The 18,826-nt window shown below is 36.7% G+C and overlaps 2 protein-coding genes across 2 annotated transcripts in view; both read left to right on the top strand.

Annotated features, from left to right (window-relative positions):
- LOC109836689 (nucleoside diphosphate kinase 2, chloroplastic) lies at positions 9,443-14,257 on the top strand. Its single transcript, XM_020404666.1, has 7 exons — positions 9,443-9,748; positions 10,046-10,102; positions 10,186-10,272; positions 12,150-12,230; positions 12,330-12,442; positions 12,544-12,593; positions 13,946-14,257. Exons 1-7 carry the CDS (start codon positions 9,530-9,532, stop codon positions 14,011-14,013), a joined length of 675 nt encoding a protein of 224 aa, XP_020260255.1. The 5' UTR covers positions 9,443-9,529; the 3' UTR covers positions 14,014-14,257.
- LOC109836690 (uncharacterized aarF domain-containing protein kinase 1-like) overlaps positions 15,680-18,826 on the top strand; it is a 9,861-nt gene continuing 6,714 nt past the window's right edge. Inside the window, exons 1-5 of the mRNA XM_020404667.1 lie at positions 15,680-15,918; positions 16,024-16,152; positions 16,704-16,898; positions 18,072-18,119; positions 18,192-18,320. Of these exons, the coding sequence (XP_020260256.1) occupies positions 15,796-15,918; positions 16,024-16,152; positions 16,704-16,898; positions 18,072-18,119; positions 18,192-18,320 (624 nt within the window). The 5' untranslated portion in view covers positions 15,680-15,795. The remainder of the gene's footprint in view (positions 15,919-16,023; positions 16,153-16,703; positions 16,899-18,071; positions 18,120-18,191; positions 18,321-18,826) is intronic.

Consider the following 18,826-nt stretch of genomic DNA (forward strand, 5'->3'; position numbering starts at 1 on the left):
AGAGTATACACTAGTCTTTATCAAAGTAATGATGTCCTATCTCAACACTTCATCGACTATGAACATTTTAGAATATACGTTAGCGACTAATCAGATCTCTTCTTCCTTACAACCACTATCGAAATTCTGATAGTCTAGTATCATTCTAAGGACTTTATCTGTATTTAAAAAATATCAGATAAATACTGACCAAATAGCATACTATCATTTTGAATAAGGATGTTAAATTCATATAGGTCCTGTTACAATATACAATTATTGCCTCCAGGATACCTATATCTAACACTTGTAACCTTGAGTAACGATTCTTTAGAGAATTATTAGGCTTTATTCTTCATCAAATATTATTTAATGTATATAACAAAAAGAATCTTTCATCCCTCAAAAGGATGAGAATTTAGCTTCTAGAACTTATTGTGAACACGTGAAATGCAAGTGGGGACCACAAGCTTTGAAGAAGGCCATGTGAAAAGATCTGTGTGAAGAGATAGTGATAGCTAAGACGTAGACGTGTGGGAGGCTAAGGTGTTTTTTTCAAAGAATACGGTTTCAATCATGTGGGGGCCACATGCTTGGAGAAACCGCGTGAAGATTATGAGTCCAGCGGACAAAAGAGGCCAGGCCCACCTGAAATAGTACAGCTATATATATCTCTTGTAGTCAGTCATCTAGGTTTGTGCGAAGGAGGGTAGCATTTTTTTCTTTTTGGCTGCGTGCAGAGGCTGGGAAAAAAGGCATCGTGCAAAAGTGAGTTTTGGGCGGCGTGTTATTCCGGTGGCTGTTTCTTTTGAGAGGAAAACTGAGAGATATTTGTGTGTGAGAGAGAGATTGTTTGAGGGTTTAGATTGAGTGATTGTAAACCCTAGTTGTATTCCATCCCTCTAATAGTAGATCTACCCCCTCCTTGCCCCGTGGACGTAGGCAGTTTGCCGAACCACGTAAAATTGGTTTGTTTGAGTTTGTGGTCATTGTAATAGTTTTTAGGATCCCTCGACGCGCAGTCCTAGAGCTGACGAGAGGAAGAGCAAATATCCCACTTTGATGGGATATTAGGCTTCAGATTCTTGTTCTCTTTGAGAAACAAGAATTCTTATCGATCAGCCATGTACACCAATATTGTACTTGACTGGAGGTATAGTGGCAGGTGGAGAGCTGACGACTTCTGTTGATTTGACTAGACTGCGGCATTTGGGGCTTGGCCATTCCAGTATTGATTCCTCGCATAGATTGAAAGAGGGTGCGAAGACCTGCAGTTTGAAGTCCAGTGAACATGTTGATGTGAGCAAGAAGACCGAGGTGAAGTTTGACACCTCGATTCACCGAGTTAAGGGTCGTTCTGGAGGAGTTCACGTGGATGTTTGGGGGCCTTCCAAGGGGGGGCAGCTAGATAGGGTGACAAATTTGGAGAACCGTGCCTTGCTGGAGGAGGATCGGTGTTTGTGGTCGAGCAATGGTTTGCAGAAGAGTTTCTGGACAGAGGCTTCGACATATTTGGGTCATCCTATTAAAGAGTTGTCAACTGTTGTGATTGGAGGTAAAACTCCATTGGAAGATAGGTCTGGTAGTGTCACTTTGGTTGAGGCTTCGATGAGGAAGCCAATTGACTCTCAGCAGGTGGAGAGTTTTGGACAGACCTTAGAGGTATCGCAACGGGTGGAGAGTGATGCTACTCCACATTGGGTGAAGATTACTCCAGATCATTCTACATTGGTTGGGATTCCAGCTGAGGTGACACAGCATGGGAGTCATTTGGATTCGGATGCAGATGATGAGTTGGGTTTTGACTCGAGTGCAGCTGATAGATGCAGTTTGGATATGACCATTGCTTCACCTCAGGTGGAGATGTTTGAGGCCATTGGAGGTGCTATCAGCCGCAGAGTTGATGATATTGGAGAAGGGTTGCGAACTCTTCTAGTGAATTGAGGCCTTTGGAGGCCATTTGGGTGAACTACGTGAAGACTTGATTCCTTGGGCAAGAGGATACGTAGGCAGTCTTTATGATGCAGCCGGGTTGATTATTTGATGGGGGTGAGATCGATTTGGTGAGTTGATACCGACGTTTGGAGTTTGTTTGCATTCTCATTTGGGTCTCGACTTGTTGTGGATTGAGTCCGTTGTCGTGAAATATTTCACTTCGTACTGGACACAACAAGTGAGACATTTGATTTGGTTGGTGTCGGCTCAGTTTTGGGAAAACTTCACCGAGGTGGAGAATTGTGAACACGTGAAATGCAAGTGGGGACCACAAGCTTTGAAGAAGGCCATGTGAAAAGATCTGTGTGAAGAGATAGTGATAGCAAAGACGTAGACGTGTGGGAGGCTAAGGTGTTTTTTTCAAAGAATACGGTTTCAATCATGTGGGGGCCACATGCTTGGAGAAACCGCGTGAAGATCATGAGTCCAGCGGACAAAAGAGGCCAGGCCCACCTGAAATAGTACAGCTATATATATCTCTTGTAGTCAGTCATCTAGGTTTGTGCGAAGGAGGGTAGCAGTTTTTCTTTTTGGCAGCGTGCAGAGGCTGGGAAAAAAGGCAGCATGCAAAAGTGAGTTTTGGGCGGCGTGTTATTCCGGTGGCTGTTTCTTTTGAGAGAAAAACTGAGAGATATTTGTGTGTGAGAGAGAGATTGTTTGAGGGTTTAGATTGAGTGATTGTAAACCCTAGTTGTATTCTCTCCCTCTAATAGTAGATCTCCCCCTCCTTGCCCCGTGGACGTAGGCAGTTTGCCGAACCACGTAAAATTGGTTTGTTTGAGTTTGTGGCCATTGTAATAGTTTTTAGGATCCCTCGACACACAGTCCTAGAGCTGACGAGAGGAAGAGCTAATATCCCACTTTGATGGGATATTAGGCTTCAGATTCTTGTTCCCTTTAAGAAACAAGAATTCTTATCGACCTTTCTCTCTTATTGTGCACCAGAAACTCTGCCGAAATTTCCGCTGCGCACAACACTTATGTGCTTCTTATTTGTTTGTTTATAAAGATTACATATTTGGGTCATAGTGAAAATGCGGAATTACATATTTGTCAAAGTTTAGAAATATTCAAAGATCAAAGGCTATTTTTAGGTGTACCAACTGGGTGGTGTTGCTGGTGCATGTATGTCTTCTAGCATTCTAAGAAAAGTGGGGGTATAGTATCAAAAATTGAGTTCTAATAATTGATAAAAATAGATACAGAATGTAGGTTTATTTTTATTGAAAGTTTTCAATATAAGCTTGAATCTACAGAGAATATGTACATATGCAATCTCCAAATTATCATAATTGTATTTTAACACCAAATTGTAATAAATCCTTAATTTACATTTCCAACCTAATCCATATAAAATTTATAGACAAGTTTTAGTTTTATGGAATCCCATTTTTTTTTTGCATTCTATGTTTGTTTCACCCAAAGAATTAGGAATCTCACTTTTATAGAAACCCTCCAATTCCTAATACCATGTTTGGTTCAGAATAAATTTTTTTTAGGGATCAACACTGTAGCAACGGCTAGCTCACTGATCATTAAAAAATCACTGTAGCAACGGCTAGGTTCACCAACTTCAGAATTCAAAGAAAAAACACTGTAGCAACAGCTATTTCCACCATCTTCAAAATTCAAAGACATAACACTGTAGCAACGGCTAATTCAGGGTCATGGTGACTATAAATTCAACTTAAGACCTCAAATTAATCCATGCATTCTCAATTTTTAGCAATTTTAAGATTCTCATTGTCTTCAATTTGGATCCCAGACATCAATATGATATCAGAAGAGTGCTACCAAAATTATGAAGTTTATTGCGACTGCAATCTACGAACACCGATGAAAGTGTACAAGAATGATAAAAATAAGGGAAGGTGTTATTGAGGGTGTGCAAAATTCCCAAATAAAGAATGTAATTTTTTCGAATGGGCTGATAAAAGAGGAGACTCAAGCAACCAAAGAAGCCAATATATCAAAGAAAATAGGTACGGAGATAAATATATTTTACAATCAAAGAGGCTGAAGAAAGAATTGAGACTTGTCGAAAATCAACTACTAGCTTGGAAAATTTCAGCAATTTTATTAGCAACTTTTTGTATTATTTTAATTATTACAAACTGCATGTCATGTACCTGTATTTGCAAAAACTATTGAGGATGTAATGAAAACTGTTTTTTGAATTGGGTATAAATTCTAATTGATATTGTATGGCTCAGTAATAGATCAACTTGTCATAATTGATTGCCCCACCTATAACTTACATGTTTATTACAGATTGCATTATAAGGATGAATTATCTCGCCTAGACATTGTCAATTCAATGTAGGCTGTAATCTCATCCCCTTTTACCTCATCTGAATATAATAAACAATGTAAGTTAGATTGCATTCTCAGTAAACGCTGATCATCATCATTGCTAAATATCAACTGCAAGGAGCTACACAAGCTCAAAACAAAACAGCAATTAACCCACAGGCAAGGAAAAGCAAAACAGCTCCCACATAGCAGCCTACATAGCTACACAAGCTAAAAAAAAACAACAACAACAAACCCAAAGGCAACAAAGCAACCCAAGCTCCAGCGAAAACAGCAACAAACCCAAAGGCAATGAGCTACACAAGCTCTAAACAAAACAACAGAAAACCCAATTCACAGGAGCTACACAAGCTCAGAACAAAACAGCAACAAACCCAGCAACAAGGAGCTACACAAGCTCCAAACAAAACAGCAGCAAACCCAGTAGCAAGGAGGTACACAAGCCGGGACGAAAACAACAGCAAACCCCAGCAGCAAGGAGCTACACAAGACACGACGAAAATAGCAACAAACCCAATTCACAGGAGCTACACAATCTCAGAACAAAACAGCAACAAACCCAGTAGCAAGGATCTACACAAGCTCAGAACAAAATAGCAACAAACCCAGTAGCAAGGAGGTACACAAGCCACGACGAAAACAGTAGCAAACCCAATTCACAGGAATAACACAAGCTCAGAACAAAATAGCAACAAACCCAGTAGCAAGGAGCTACACAAGCTCAGAACAAAATAGCAGCAAACCCAGCAGCAAGGAGCTACACAATCTCCAAACAAAATAACAGCAAACCCAATTCATAGGAGCTACACCAGCTCAGAACAAAACAGCAACAAACCCCAGCAATTGGAGCTACACAAGCTCCAAATAACAGCCACAAACCCAAAGAGCAAGGAGCTACATAAGCTCAAAACAAAACAACAACAAACCCCAACAGTAAGGAGCTACACAAGCTCCAAACAAAACATCAGCAAACCCAATTCATAGGAGCTACACAAGCTCAGAACAAAACAGCAACAAACCCCAGCAATTGGAGCTACACAAGCTCCAAATAACAGCCACAAACCCAAAGAGCAAGGAGCTACACAAGCTCAAAACAAAACAGCAACAAACCCCAACAGCAAGGAGCTACACAAGCTCAGAACAAAACAGCAGCAAACCCGATTCACATGAGCTACACAAGTTTAGAACAAAACAGCAACAAACCCAAAGAACTCATTGAGCTTCAAAACCGACAGCAGTTAACCCAAGCAACAGAATGTAAAAGCCGACATCAGTAAACCCAAGCAACAAACCCATTTACCTGATATCTAAAGAAAATGCAAAATTCAAAGAACTCATTGATCATTCCACGACCATACTTACCTGCATCAAAAGTTAAAATATACTAATTCATTAATCCCACAACGACATAGATGTTCTTCATAATAAAAATATATATTGTAACATTAATAGTTTGCAATTAACACAATAATATTTATTAAAATATAATCGAAACCCAACAAACTAGCTATCCGACCAACCTTGGTCATTAACTAATTTGGTGATGTACCTCTGCTGACCTTCCTTGGTTTTTATGAAATACCTCCTAGCTTCACGTTCATTGTCATATAAATGGTCTAAAACCCTATCAAGGAACTCCTCAGAATATTCAGACCTATGTTCCTTCAACGCTGCAGCCAACTGCTCAGTCTAGTAAATAACGTGTTGATTTCTCATTGACTAAGACATTGACTCAACAAAAGCACATAGCATTTCCTCTTCACGATTAGATTTTCTGGTTTTCTTGTTAGATGATGAAGTCATGTTGTCTTAGCATTTCCTCTTCACGATTAGATTTTCTGGTTTTCTTGTTAGATGATGAAGTCATGTTGTCTTTACTCTTAGTCTTATATCTAGTGGGTTATGGTTGGTTAACAGCATCAGAATGTGGTTGGTTACAAGCATCAGATTGTGGTTCAGTTTCACTCTCCTCTAGAATCTCGCAATCATCATCGGGAATATGTATGGACCTACTAGACCCAATGTTAGCGTACACGGGCCTAACAAATTCACCCTTGGCTTGATCATCACCCATGATAACTTGTAAATTTTTGAAGTGAGGAAGGGGTTTGTTTATGTATGCTTTATACTTAGAATTGGATTTGTCCTGTAATAACAAATACTCATAAGTAGTGAATCAAATGTATTAAATTTTGGTGATAATATAGATGCTGAATTTGTTATACCTGAGCCCAAGATTTCAAGGTTTCATCATCCAATGTAATTATTTTACTTGTTTCATCCCACCCAGCACCACTTATATCAAGGCAAGCCTTCATGTCGTTGAATTTGTTCCTCAAACATTTCAAGTGGTTAATGACATGTAGGTGAGTGAAATCAGTCCTGAATTGCATGTTGATTTTCATGGTAGCCATTTTATAAGCTTCAGCATTGAAGTTCTTGTCTGGTTTTAGGCCATCCAATGCTAAATCTGCAAGATAAGGAATAAGCACATCATCGTGCTCCGGAAGCCAAAACTTATTAGCCACGCCTCTTGAGTTCAACCTGGCACCCGGAACTTTTTTCTTATGAGCTAATTTTTCCCTCTTTTCAATGGCGAAGTGTGCTCCGCACCATCAACGTCATGAATATCTTTTCCACCTGAATCACCAGTGTTTGGTGAAAATTGATTAGGTCCACTACTTTGAGAACTAGCTGTGGGAAATAGCAAACCTTGTGGACTGCTTAACAAGCTCATGTAGGATATTGGCGGCTATGTCATCCCACCATAATTACCATCGTATGGTGGGAATGGTGAGAATGTATGAGGAGGTGAAGTGAATGGTTGTGGTCGAACAGGCATGAAGTTCATGTTAATCCCTGATGTAGGATTTGGCATTGCATTCGAATGAGAAGGCACGCTTTGCTTATCTGCCGGATTGTTAGCCATACCTAATATATATTGTAAGCATAGCCATATTAACAATAAAGAAATATAAAACAATATGGGATATGCATGCATTTATCAAGGAATATATGAAACGACGATATTTCTCAAACAACATAATAAAAGAGCAACCGATAAAAGTAGTAATGTTTTGGTACAAGCAAAGAAACATTAAACAAAATCGATGCGAATAGTATTTTAAAATTTACCAAGTTATTACATAGCTATAGAACAAATAACACACTAAGTTAAACCGCTCTCCATTGTGTTACCACCATTATACTTTGCACAATAATCCACTCACATCGCCCAAGCAATTTGATCTTGCATCTCCTTCCATTCATTTCTTACATCTCGATCCTCTCTTTATGTCCTACTTTGAGTATAATCCACCACATTTGAATCGTCTTCATTTGTCTCTTCCTAGTATCTTCATCAATTTTAACATTTTCATTTAAAATATCATCATCCGGATCCTCCAAGGCAATAAAGTTGTGCAACACAGTACACGCTAGTACAATGTCCACTTGAGTGGGAAATGGATAATTCGGCTTCGCCGTTAGAATTTTAAACCGATTCTTCAGTATCCTAAATGTGCATTCAATTTTTGATCTTAAAGATGAATGCCTTAAATTGAACAACTCTTTCTTATTCTTTGGTGTCTTGTATCTTTTAATAAACCGTTTGCTTTCATTACTTCAACAAGTTTAAAAAAGGCCCTCGGTCTCATTCTAATATAAGATCGGCAACTATCTTGATAGCCCTCCAATACACGTCTGAAGTGAGCCTCTCTACAATATTTTTTTCTGATATTTTCTTGCTTCATACAAGTTGATATTCTCTTGCGCTTAGCACGTATTCTTAAAATACATGTTACCAAAGTGACCACGGCGCAGACAGCTGTATTAGCACACATCCTCTTCAATTCTTCTTCATTTTCCATATCCATCTACATCCGTTTTAAAATTAGCATACATTTACAACTTATCTTGTCTACTTATTTCAGTTAAAATTAATTAGATAACTGATACAAATATTTATTCGCAAGAAATCTAATTATACTAAATTTTATTTTAACTAGTGTTGCATTCGATTTCACACAATTATCAATAACAACACATTCTACTACCCGGTTCCTTTCATGTAATGAATTTAACCCCATTCTTTGGTAAACATAACCCTATTATTTTTCATGCATTCACATTCTTTTGTAATAAACACAATTATCAAGAACAACACATTCACACAAATATCATGCGTTCTATTTCACACAACTAACTGAATTTTAGTAAACATAACCCTATACTTTGTTAAAAGTCCTAAATAATGAATTATCACACAACTAACTAAAAATTGGTAAACATAACTGAAATTTCCACACAACTAACTAAAATTTAGTAATCATAACTGACATTTATCACACAACTAACTAAATAGAACAATATTGATGCGAACAATTGCATTATATTTCACACAACTAACTGAAATTTAGTAAACATAATCCTATTCTTTGTTAAAATTCCCAAATAATGAATTATCACGAACAAAAAAGAGGAGGAAAATCGTATACCTTAAGCTGCAGAGGGGAAAAAATGTCGAGGTCCAAGCAACAAACCCAACAAACCCACCAAAGCCGGGATCAACACCGTAGCCAACAAACACATCCGAACCAACACCAGTTCGAGAAGGGATCACCAACAACCAAAGCCAAGGAACCCACCAACAAGAAGTTGGAAAACAAATCAAAGAAATCACGGCTCAACAAGAGGTGGGATCAGATTAGAGGGAGAAGCCGATTCGACATATAAATCTGCAAAAAACCATGGCTCAACCAGAGCTAGGGTTTCGAGTTCCAGACACGACCACGCACAAGCCACGACAAGCGGCGGGAGAAGAGGTGCGAAGAAGAGAGCGTTGTGGCGGGAGAAGAACAACGGGGAAACCACGGATCAACAGATCTAGGGTTTCGTAGATTAGGAATCAGAATAAGAAAGAGGAGAGGTGTCAGAAATATCGCTCAATTCCTCTCAAATGGAATGGATTTGGGTTTCCTGAAATATCAACTGTTTGAGCCACTTTCTAGATTAGCAATTCTATAATTTTTTTTTGAACCAAACTCAGGATTAGGATTCATTTAGAATCCATTAATTAGGAAAACACTAGTGTCAGGTGCAAATATCATTCCTATTCCATAAAATTGGTGAAACAAACAGACGCTAAGCATCAGTCACCAACCGAAGTCCTCGCCAAATCCAGTGGTGACACATCGAAAGTCCAAGGCAGAAGAGGAGAGGATAGAGATTGAAAGAAAGAGAAATGGTTGCCCTTTCTCTTCTCAGCACGACCCCTGTTGCTCTATCTCAGACCTCATATCGCCAACGAAACCTTACTCTCACCCCCCGGTCAAATTACCGCCATCTCTCCTCTCTCCATCCATCTCCATTTCTTTCTCTCTCTGCAAACCTCGCCCATGCCAGAGCTCGGCCGCAGAGCACCAGAACCGGCATCTTTCTTCCTCACCTCGTGGCCTCAATGGTAAAGATGAGATTTTGGAGAAGACCCATTTGAGAAAATAGCTCGGTGCTGGTTTTTGTTGATTTGGGTGGTGATTTTATTGTAGTGAAAAATCGTAGCTTTCGATGTCAAGATGAGATTTTGAACAAGACCCATTTGAGAAAACAGTCCAAGTTCGGTTTTTTTGATGATTTGGGTGGTGGCTCTATTGTAGTAATAATCGTAGCTTTTATGTCAATATGAGATTTTGAAGAAGACCCCGTTCAGAAAATGGCCAATTTTGGTTTACTATTGATTTGAGTGGTGATTTTGTTGCAGGAGGACGTCGAGGTGTCTTATATTATGATTAAACCTGATGGTGTTCAACGTGGACTGGTAATAAGAATTTGAAAGACAAAAATTTAAGGCTTTTTTAGCTCGTGTTTGTTGAATTTATTGGAGTTCTTGTTTGTTGATAGGTTGGAGAGATTATTTCTCGATTTGAGAAGAAGGGGTTTTTGCTCAAGGGATTGAAGCTTTTTCAATGCCCTAAGGACTTGGCTGAGGTTTGCATTTGGCTTAATTAGATTTGTTAACATTTCTTCATGATCATACATTTGGTTATGTCATTTCTTAAATTTAATTAGTTAATATAAAGTTGATATTGTAATATATCCTCCAACGAGTCTATGATATTATACCTCTTTGTTCCCATTGTTGAAATTGGTGGTCGTTTCAAGTTTGTCATTTTTAATTCTTGATGTAAGTTTAAGTTGCGAAGTGTGTTCAATCCTGTGATAACCTAATGGGTGTGCCGTTTCAGTTCTGATCTTTTATCTGATTGTGTGAAAGAAGCCGTCTCTAATTCCCCAGTAAAAAAAAGATTCATGACAGTGGACCAATGTATTCTTTTACTGGAAAATTTAAGACCTTCCTGCTCAACACAAGCATAGTACTTCACTCACAAACTGGGCTCCTGAAGCCCACAAAGTTTGCGAAGGGAGTTCATAATTTCCATAGTCGCATCCAACAACATCCATGTTAATGTTGAATTGACAATGTACCCTCTTAAATTTAGTCACTCTAACCATTACACCAAAACTCCGAAGCTATGATGTGGATTGAGGATTATAGTTTTATATTAATTCTAACATGTCTCGTAGGTTGAATGCCCTTTTTTATGAGCTGAAACCTGGACTCACGCAGCGGCTTGAATTTTATAGAAAATCTACTTTAAATTCATGGCCGATGGGATTTGAACCTGAGTTGCTCTAATACCATCTTAAATTGAATCTCTCTAAGTAGCTAGCCGTGGAGGGAGGCCTCTGTGTAGCTAGGTAGCAGGCTGAAATTTTGAATATAAAGATGGTATTAGAGCAACCTAGATTCAAATCCACCGGTCAAGAATTTAAAGTGGATTTTCTAAAAAAATTCACACTGTTGCGGGAGTCCAGGTTTCAGCCCATTAAAAGGACGCTCAACCTGCAGGGGCATGTTAATTATAAAAATATGATCCTCAACCTTCACAATAACTTCAGAGTTTTGGTGTAATGGTTAGAGAGACTAATTTAAGATACCCAAAACAAATACAATAAAATAACAAAACAAGTTCACCACGGAAGCCCAGGTGCTGAACTCGCATAATTGAGGCTATTTCTAATGAAAATAAAGCTACAGTTCTGCTCAAAGGTCCTTAATGCACATTGAAACTTCTCCATACCGTGGTAAAATGAGTTGTATGAACTCAGACAAGTGACCACATCATATTGGACTAGACAGTTTCCTAAATTAAGAACTACATCACTAGTTGCAGGACATGAAAGTATCAAGTGACTAGTTGGGAATTTATTCTGGTAGCAATATTCTTCATCTATTTCTAGACAATCCATTCCATTGAGAACACGCATCACGAAGTGGTCTGCGAATTTTGTAGCTAGTCTTGAATTGCATCAATATGGAAATTTTGTTCAAAACATATAGTTTGTTACAGTTTGGCTTCAAACTGGAATAAATGACCTGATCCATGTTCTTGCATCTATATATAGTGCAGGTTTTCAGATCTATATTCTATATTAGCAAGCATCAACTATCAAGCATGGTTGATCGTGTATTATCTTCACGATGTTGATCGCATGACTTTTTCGTTATGTTTAGAGAAGGCAGAAGCTAATCTTTAGAGTACAAAACGCTTTCACCATTTAGTATTTCCTTTTGACTGAAAAGAATATATCAACTGTTATGTTTAGAGAAGGCAGGAGCTAATCTTTAGAGTACAAAACGCTTTCACCATTTCGTATTTCCTTTTGACTGAAAAGAATATATCAACGGTGATCTGTCTTCTTTATTATAGCTTACACTTAGTTCTTGCTAATAAAAGGCATACATGTAAGATAAGATAAGCCTTTTACTTCAGATGACAGATTTGTGAAGTTTCTATTGACAGGAGCATTACAAGGATCTGAAGGACAAATCTTTCTTTCCTAAATTAATAGACTACATTACATCAGGTCCAGTTGTCTGTATGGTATACTTCTAGATATCACCTACTAATATAATTTTTAGCTGAATGAATTAAAAAGCTTTTCATGCTGAATAATTTTCTTATTACTTCTGTACTTGAAAGGCATGGGAAGGTGTCGGTGTTGTTGCATCGGCCCGTAAGCTAATAGGAGCAACTAATCCTCTTCAAGCTGAACCCGGCACTATACGAGGAGATTTAGCAGTTCAAACAGGAAGGTCTGAACTCTTGAACTTTTATATGTCACAAGATTATTTCCCGTGATATTTGTCTCGCTTCAGCATGAAAGAGAGGGTCTGATGTTGGAATTCTTGTGCAGAAATGTTGTTCATGGAAGTGACAGCCCTGATAACGGACAGCGAGAAATTGGTGAGGCATTTGCCAGTTAATAGCCATACAAATTTTAACTCTGTCTAGGAGAATTCTTACTGTTTTATCTCTTAGACCATTAAGTTTTTCTTATTCGTTTCTACCATTAGAATTATAGTTAGTTGAGCTTTTAGGAGTACTTATATTTCATGTGAATTTGTTTGGTTGGTTTTAATTATTCACTGGTTGTAATCTTTCTAACAACAACAAAGTCTTTCATTCCAGTAATATGGGATGGTTATATGAAACCATTTTCGTCATTTAACTCCATCATGGGATGTTCCTCAATCCTCATTATGTTAGAACCACCCCGCTCTCTACTGTACCATGCATTTTCTTGGACACTTCAATATAACTATTTAGACTGTGATTTCTCTGGGTATGTAATTTAGTGACTGTTTTTTAGTTGATAAATGGATTTTGTTCCTTGAATCGTTGAATTACTGGAGGAAGAGTGATCTCAATATAAATGCTCTACGAAGAGATAAGAGTAGGTGTGTGAATCTAACAACCCTTTACCTTTTGGTATCCCATTTAACAAAATGAGCAGCCGATTCATAAAACACCAATAACCCATATACAATATATGGATGTTCATCTCGTATATAGAACGCAACTGGAGATACCTTTCGGAAGTGATTTTAGTAGGATCTGCTGGTTTAGAGACTTCCTAACAACTTAAACCAGTAGTTTGTTTTGCCTCCACAAAATGAGACCTTGGCGATATGTAATTCATCTGGTGAAGATGATGGCTAAAATAGATGCAGTTAGGTGATTGGAGCAAGATAACCTAATTTGAATAGGCCCTTTACACAAGGAGCTATACTGAACGGGATGAAGGATTTAACAATAAAAGCATCATGTAAATTTGTAAGTGCAACGCTCAGTTTAGACAATGCACATTATAATTGATAAATACGCATAACGAGCATCAGCCATCTGATGGTTGATATTCGATATAAGATATTACATGCACAAAATGCTTGATCTGATAAGAGATCAAATGTCCCAGTTGCTTACTGCATGTTTGGGTCAGTGATTAGGCGTGCAAAATTGCACATAGCCTGTTTGCGTCTGTGACTAGGCGTGTAAAACTGCACATAGCCTGTTATAGATAAATAGCGGTTATAGATAAGTAATGCTGTAATGCTTACGAACAATACCATGTATGCACAAGTTAACTGTTTTCTTGTCAAACTTGATCTCGCCTTTTCATATTAGATGTATATTATATCATCACGCAACATTTAATTAGAATATGCATGTGATGTGTATTGATGAAAATTTTAAATACAAATTTGCCTCGCACGTTTCTAACCCCGTCAGTGTTTTTCCCCCTTCTATTTACACAGCTCTATGGTTCAAAGAAGGTGAATTGTGTCAATGGGTATCAGCTCAAGCATCTTGGCTCAGAGAATAAAACAAGGCACACAAGTTCCCATGTCCTATTCTTCAAAATTTCCAGTATTTTTTTTGACTTCGGCCTCGTGTATTAGCTCTGCAGTTGGGGTTAAAAGATAAAACATGTTTTTTTTTTTGCCCTCTCGGAGAGTTGAACCGTGATTTTCCAATAAAGGAATTTGCTACTGTCTTCTGTTGATATAGCACATCTATGTGCTTTAATAATTCCGTGAACTTGCAATTTTTATTTATTTTTTTGGCTTAACTAGCTACCTTCTGTTGATATAGCACATCTATGTGTTCTAATAATACCGTGGACTTTGCAAGGTTCTTAGCTTAAATAATCATTTTTCCCCTACAGTTGACTTTTTTATTTTTAGATATTCTGTGAAGAGATGAGTGGCACTGAGCTAATCTGTAAAGGTCTTTTCTTCAGTTTTTTTTAAATATTTTTTATTGTTTATTTTTATTTATTTATTTATTTATTTTTGGGTTGTATGTTGGTAGTCATGCAATTTAATTAATAAAACAGACATAACTTTGCATAAATTCGTTGACCCGTTACCTCTTAAGAGGTTGATTAGTGAATGGAAGGGGAGTTATAAATAAAGAAAGTTAAAAGTGTCTTCTTTCTGCAATAAAATTACTAAACCAATAATAAAAATTAAAAACATTTCACACGCAAACTCAAACTTAATTTCTTTCCTCGTCGCTGATGGGTCATGAATATGATGAAATAGCAACTATAATGTTCATGAATATGGTTCCAAAGAATGGTTCACCAGTATTGTATTGTGTGAATTGTTTAGAGTCCGAAACTGTATTGGTTATGAATTGTGTGTTTAATATTTTAGAAATGCTTGTTTCTTGAAAATGAAATATCTGCACTGTGTGAAGAGAATCAAAATCATTACAAGAAGTATCAAAGAAAATAGGGCTAATTGTGGATAAATCACCTATAATTCTATTGTCACATATAGATTATATGAGTGAATTTTTTTTTTACTCTTTTACCCTGAGCCAGAGAGAGAATTGTCGCATAGTAATATTTCTATGACAAAATTTATTACCATGTAAGTAAATTAATGGCATATTTTTTCTTTCTTTGTACTCCATATTTTTATAGTAAAGATACTGGATGAGCAATCAAAACCTCGTCCGCGTCCACATAAACTGAGACGCTACTGGGTTCTTATCATTTTCTATTTGTAGATCTTCTGGTGACAAATGAAAAAAAAAACAATTGAGGCAACAATGTGACATATATTTTCTTTATATCTATTTGATTCCCATGGAACGTAAAAAAAAGAAAAAGAAAAAAAAGAATAGTTAAAAGTTAAATTGTAAAAAATGGATTTTTTTGATATTTTTAGAAATTTAAAAGGGTTTAACTACATATAGGACGAGCTCCACTTTATACTTACTTTCAAGTCATTTTCCAATCGGTCATGAAAAAAAGAAAATGTTTTTTTTTAGTATTGGATCCAATTTTTATACTTCTCAATTAGCAAACATCTAGAACAAAATAAAAAGTAAAAAAAGAAGATTAAAAATAAAAAAGGGGATTTGGCCAAGAAGGAAAAGAAAAAATAAAAAAAGAAAAAGAAAAGAGAGTGATCCCGACAAATTGCCCTGCTTTGTCTCTTTCATTAACATGTTTTTATCGATCCCAATCCGAGGAACCATCTATACAAATCTCAACCACAACATTCTCTCTCTTACGTAAAAGTAAAAAAAAAAAAAGGAAAAAAGGGGGAAAAACAAATAAAATCCTCATCCTTCTCTCTTCCCTCCCAAAATAATGGCCTCTCCTCTTTCTTCAAAACTCGAGGATCTAAAGGAGAAGCTCTCCTTCCATCTACAGCCAGTGCATCGATCCATTCAGTTCTGGGTTAGGGCTGCGGACATCTACACTAGCTACAAGGTCACACTTTCTGACTTCTGATGATGTGCTCTTTAATGGGTTTCTGAAATATTTTGATTTTAGGGTTTTATTATAATAATTATTGTCATTACTATTTTTGGTTAGGTTTGTCAAATTCGAGCGGGATTAGTGAAGGATGCGGAGAAGCAGGACGCAATGTGGGAGAAGCAGCATGAACTTGGAGCGGACAAGATGTATTCTCTCTGCTCTGATCTTGGTGGGCTTTTTCTGAAGGTAAATGTTGATTTTTTTTTTTGAAAAGTCTTTTATGATGTGTTTGTTCCTTGTTTTATTATAGGTAATTGATTAAGTATCCTCTTTTATTTTTATTTTTATTTTCTTTTTTGCTTGCCTATTTGTTGAGGGTTTGGATGCAAGAACAGCTGTGGATTCAGGACTGTGCTTTTTCAAGTTATGTTGCATGTTGAATTTGAAGCTAATACCCATATCAAAATAAGAAAAAATTTATGAAGGGTTAAGATCATTGCATGTAATGGCCATGGAATTAAGTTTCTTGTTTGATTCTTTTTTCTTTTCAGAGAAAAAGAGTCACGTTTTGTATGGTAGGAAAACTTCTTTAGGACGATGTTCTCTTTCCTTTTCTTTTCCCTGTGTACAGTTTGATGTCAACCATTTAATAGCAAAGGGCTTGAATTATGTTTTTCATTTTGTTATATATAATTTGATGATAATATAGAGAAGTTTCAAATCCTAACACATATGTTTTTTATCCCAATGAAATAAGAGCATTTTATTCAATTTTTAATTCTAAAATTTTTGGACAGGCTGCTCAAATTCTCGGTAAACCTGATTTGGCTCCAGCAGCTTGGGTGAAAAAATTAGTTACATTATGTGATCAGGCTCCTGCAACACCATTTCCAGTGGTCCAGAAAGTTCTGGAGGAAGAATTAGGCAAGAAATTTGGTGACGTTTTTGATCGATTTGATGCCAATCCTGTGGGCTCTGCTTCAATAGCACAGGTTTTTTGTTTATATTTACAAATTTCATAAAAGTATCAAGGACTATAAAGAAATAACTTTTAAGCACTGCTCCTCATTATTGGTCCCCTCTTTTCCAGATATATACTTTTGAAATTCTAGCTGCACAGATTTAACCTGTTGTGGAGTTTGACATATGTCCTGTTACTTCAGTTATGATATACAAGACGAGAGTGAGAAATATCTGGATATAACAGTAACAGAGCTGGTATTCTTATCAATGTGATATTTCATAAATAAAAGAAGAAGAAACTTTGAAGGAAAATTATGCGCTAGCCACAAACATTATGTTTTTCTATCTTGCCACTGGTCTAACAGTCCTCTAAGTGTGCTTTTAATGTTTTTTGAGAATATCCTTTCTCCATCTCTTATTCAAGGTACCGTACCATGTTGTATGCAGCACATTATCATACTTAATTGGTCCTTGTCTCATATTTATGTTCCAAGCTTTCAACCATGGCTGCGTATTTGGTTAGAGCCTGATTGATTATGTGTTTAATTTACATCAATTCCTTTGCAAAGATTAGGGCATGCTAAGCATATCTTTTATTTTGCATGAGCATAGTAATTTTAAACTTACATATGTGGGTATTAATCTGTTACAGATATTTTGTAGTGATTATTAGATTTCATAATTTGTTACAGATATTTTGTAGTGATTCTTAGATTTCATACGTGAATTTATATTTTTTTAATATTTCTGTCGCTTTTTAACAAATGTAATGTGAGCTAACTAATCGATGATCAAATACGGACAACAATTCTAAAATTGATGAAAATCAGTAACTTTGAAATGGTTAAATTTGGTTGAGTAAAGAACTTAAAAAGCTCTGTTCCGAAGCATCATATCATGGTAGAGTACAAACTGATAACCCTTTGGGAAGGTCAGGACCTGTACTAAATTCTTTCGTGACATAATTTGTATTTTTCTCGAAGTTTTCTCTGTAGAAGTCACAGAGATGACAAATAAAATCCTGCCATCGGATTAAATAGGATCTTTCTTAAGCAAAAATATTGATAAAAGTGTCAAATAATGTCTTTTTATATATTGTCGTGTCAAGTGAATACATGGATACCTTCTTAGTAATTGTATTTTGTGAGGTAACGATGGCCATATGTTAAACACATTTTTATGTTTCCTATGCTTTATTCTAGGTTCACCGGGCAAGATTGAGATCTGAAAACACTGATGTTGCTGTCAAGGCAAGGGATATTCTGAATTTTACTGTCGTAAATTAAATTTACAATATTTTATCAAGTTCTGCATGTGTTTAGGTGCAACATCCTGGCGTGGAACACCTCATGATGGTTGACATCCATAATCTGCAAACGTTTGTATTGTTTTTGCAAAAGACGGACATCAAATTTGATCTATTTTCTCTCACAAAAGAAGTTGAGAAGCAGGTATGCTTGTTTGGCTGTAAGTGGATTATTGCATCTAGAAGGCATTTGTGTGTTTATGCAATTTTCGATGTTAATGAGCTTTATCTTTATATCTGTAGTTGGTGGTCAGCAGCCTTGTAAATTAATTAATCATTTTATTATCTATGAACCAATGTAAAGATCATTAATACATTAAGATAATATCAAATAGTTCTTGTGGAAAAGTATTAAAAAATTGTGTGAGTATGACTGCACTGAACATCTTGCATTTGACATTAGAAATTGTATGTTGCTTATTTGGAATTAGTTCTTTCTTCATGTGATTTTGCCAATTACATTATCGTCAGAAAATTATGGCAGATGAGCATAGTAGTAGATAGTGAGGCAACCTATAGAGAAAAAACTAACAATCTACATGGAAAATATGGTTGAAGTGGAATAAGGTTCACGAGCTACACAATATGGATGGAGCTCTTAAACACAAATTCATATGACCCCCCCCCCCCCCCCCGCGGGGGGGGGGGGGG

The sequence above is a fragment of the Asparagus officinalis genome, chromosome 4 (assembly GCF_001876935.1).
Source record: "Asparagus officinalis chromosome 4, Aspof.V1, whole genome shotgun sequence".
NCBI classification, from domain to species: domain Eukaryota; kingdom Viridiplantae; phylum Streptophyta; class Magnoliopsida; order Asparagales; family Asparagaceae; genus Asparagus; species Asparagus officinalis.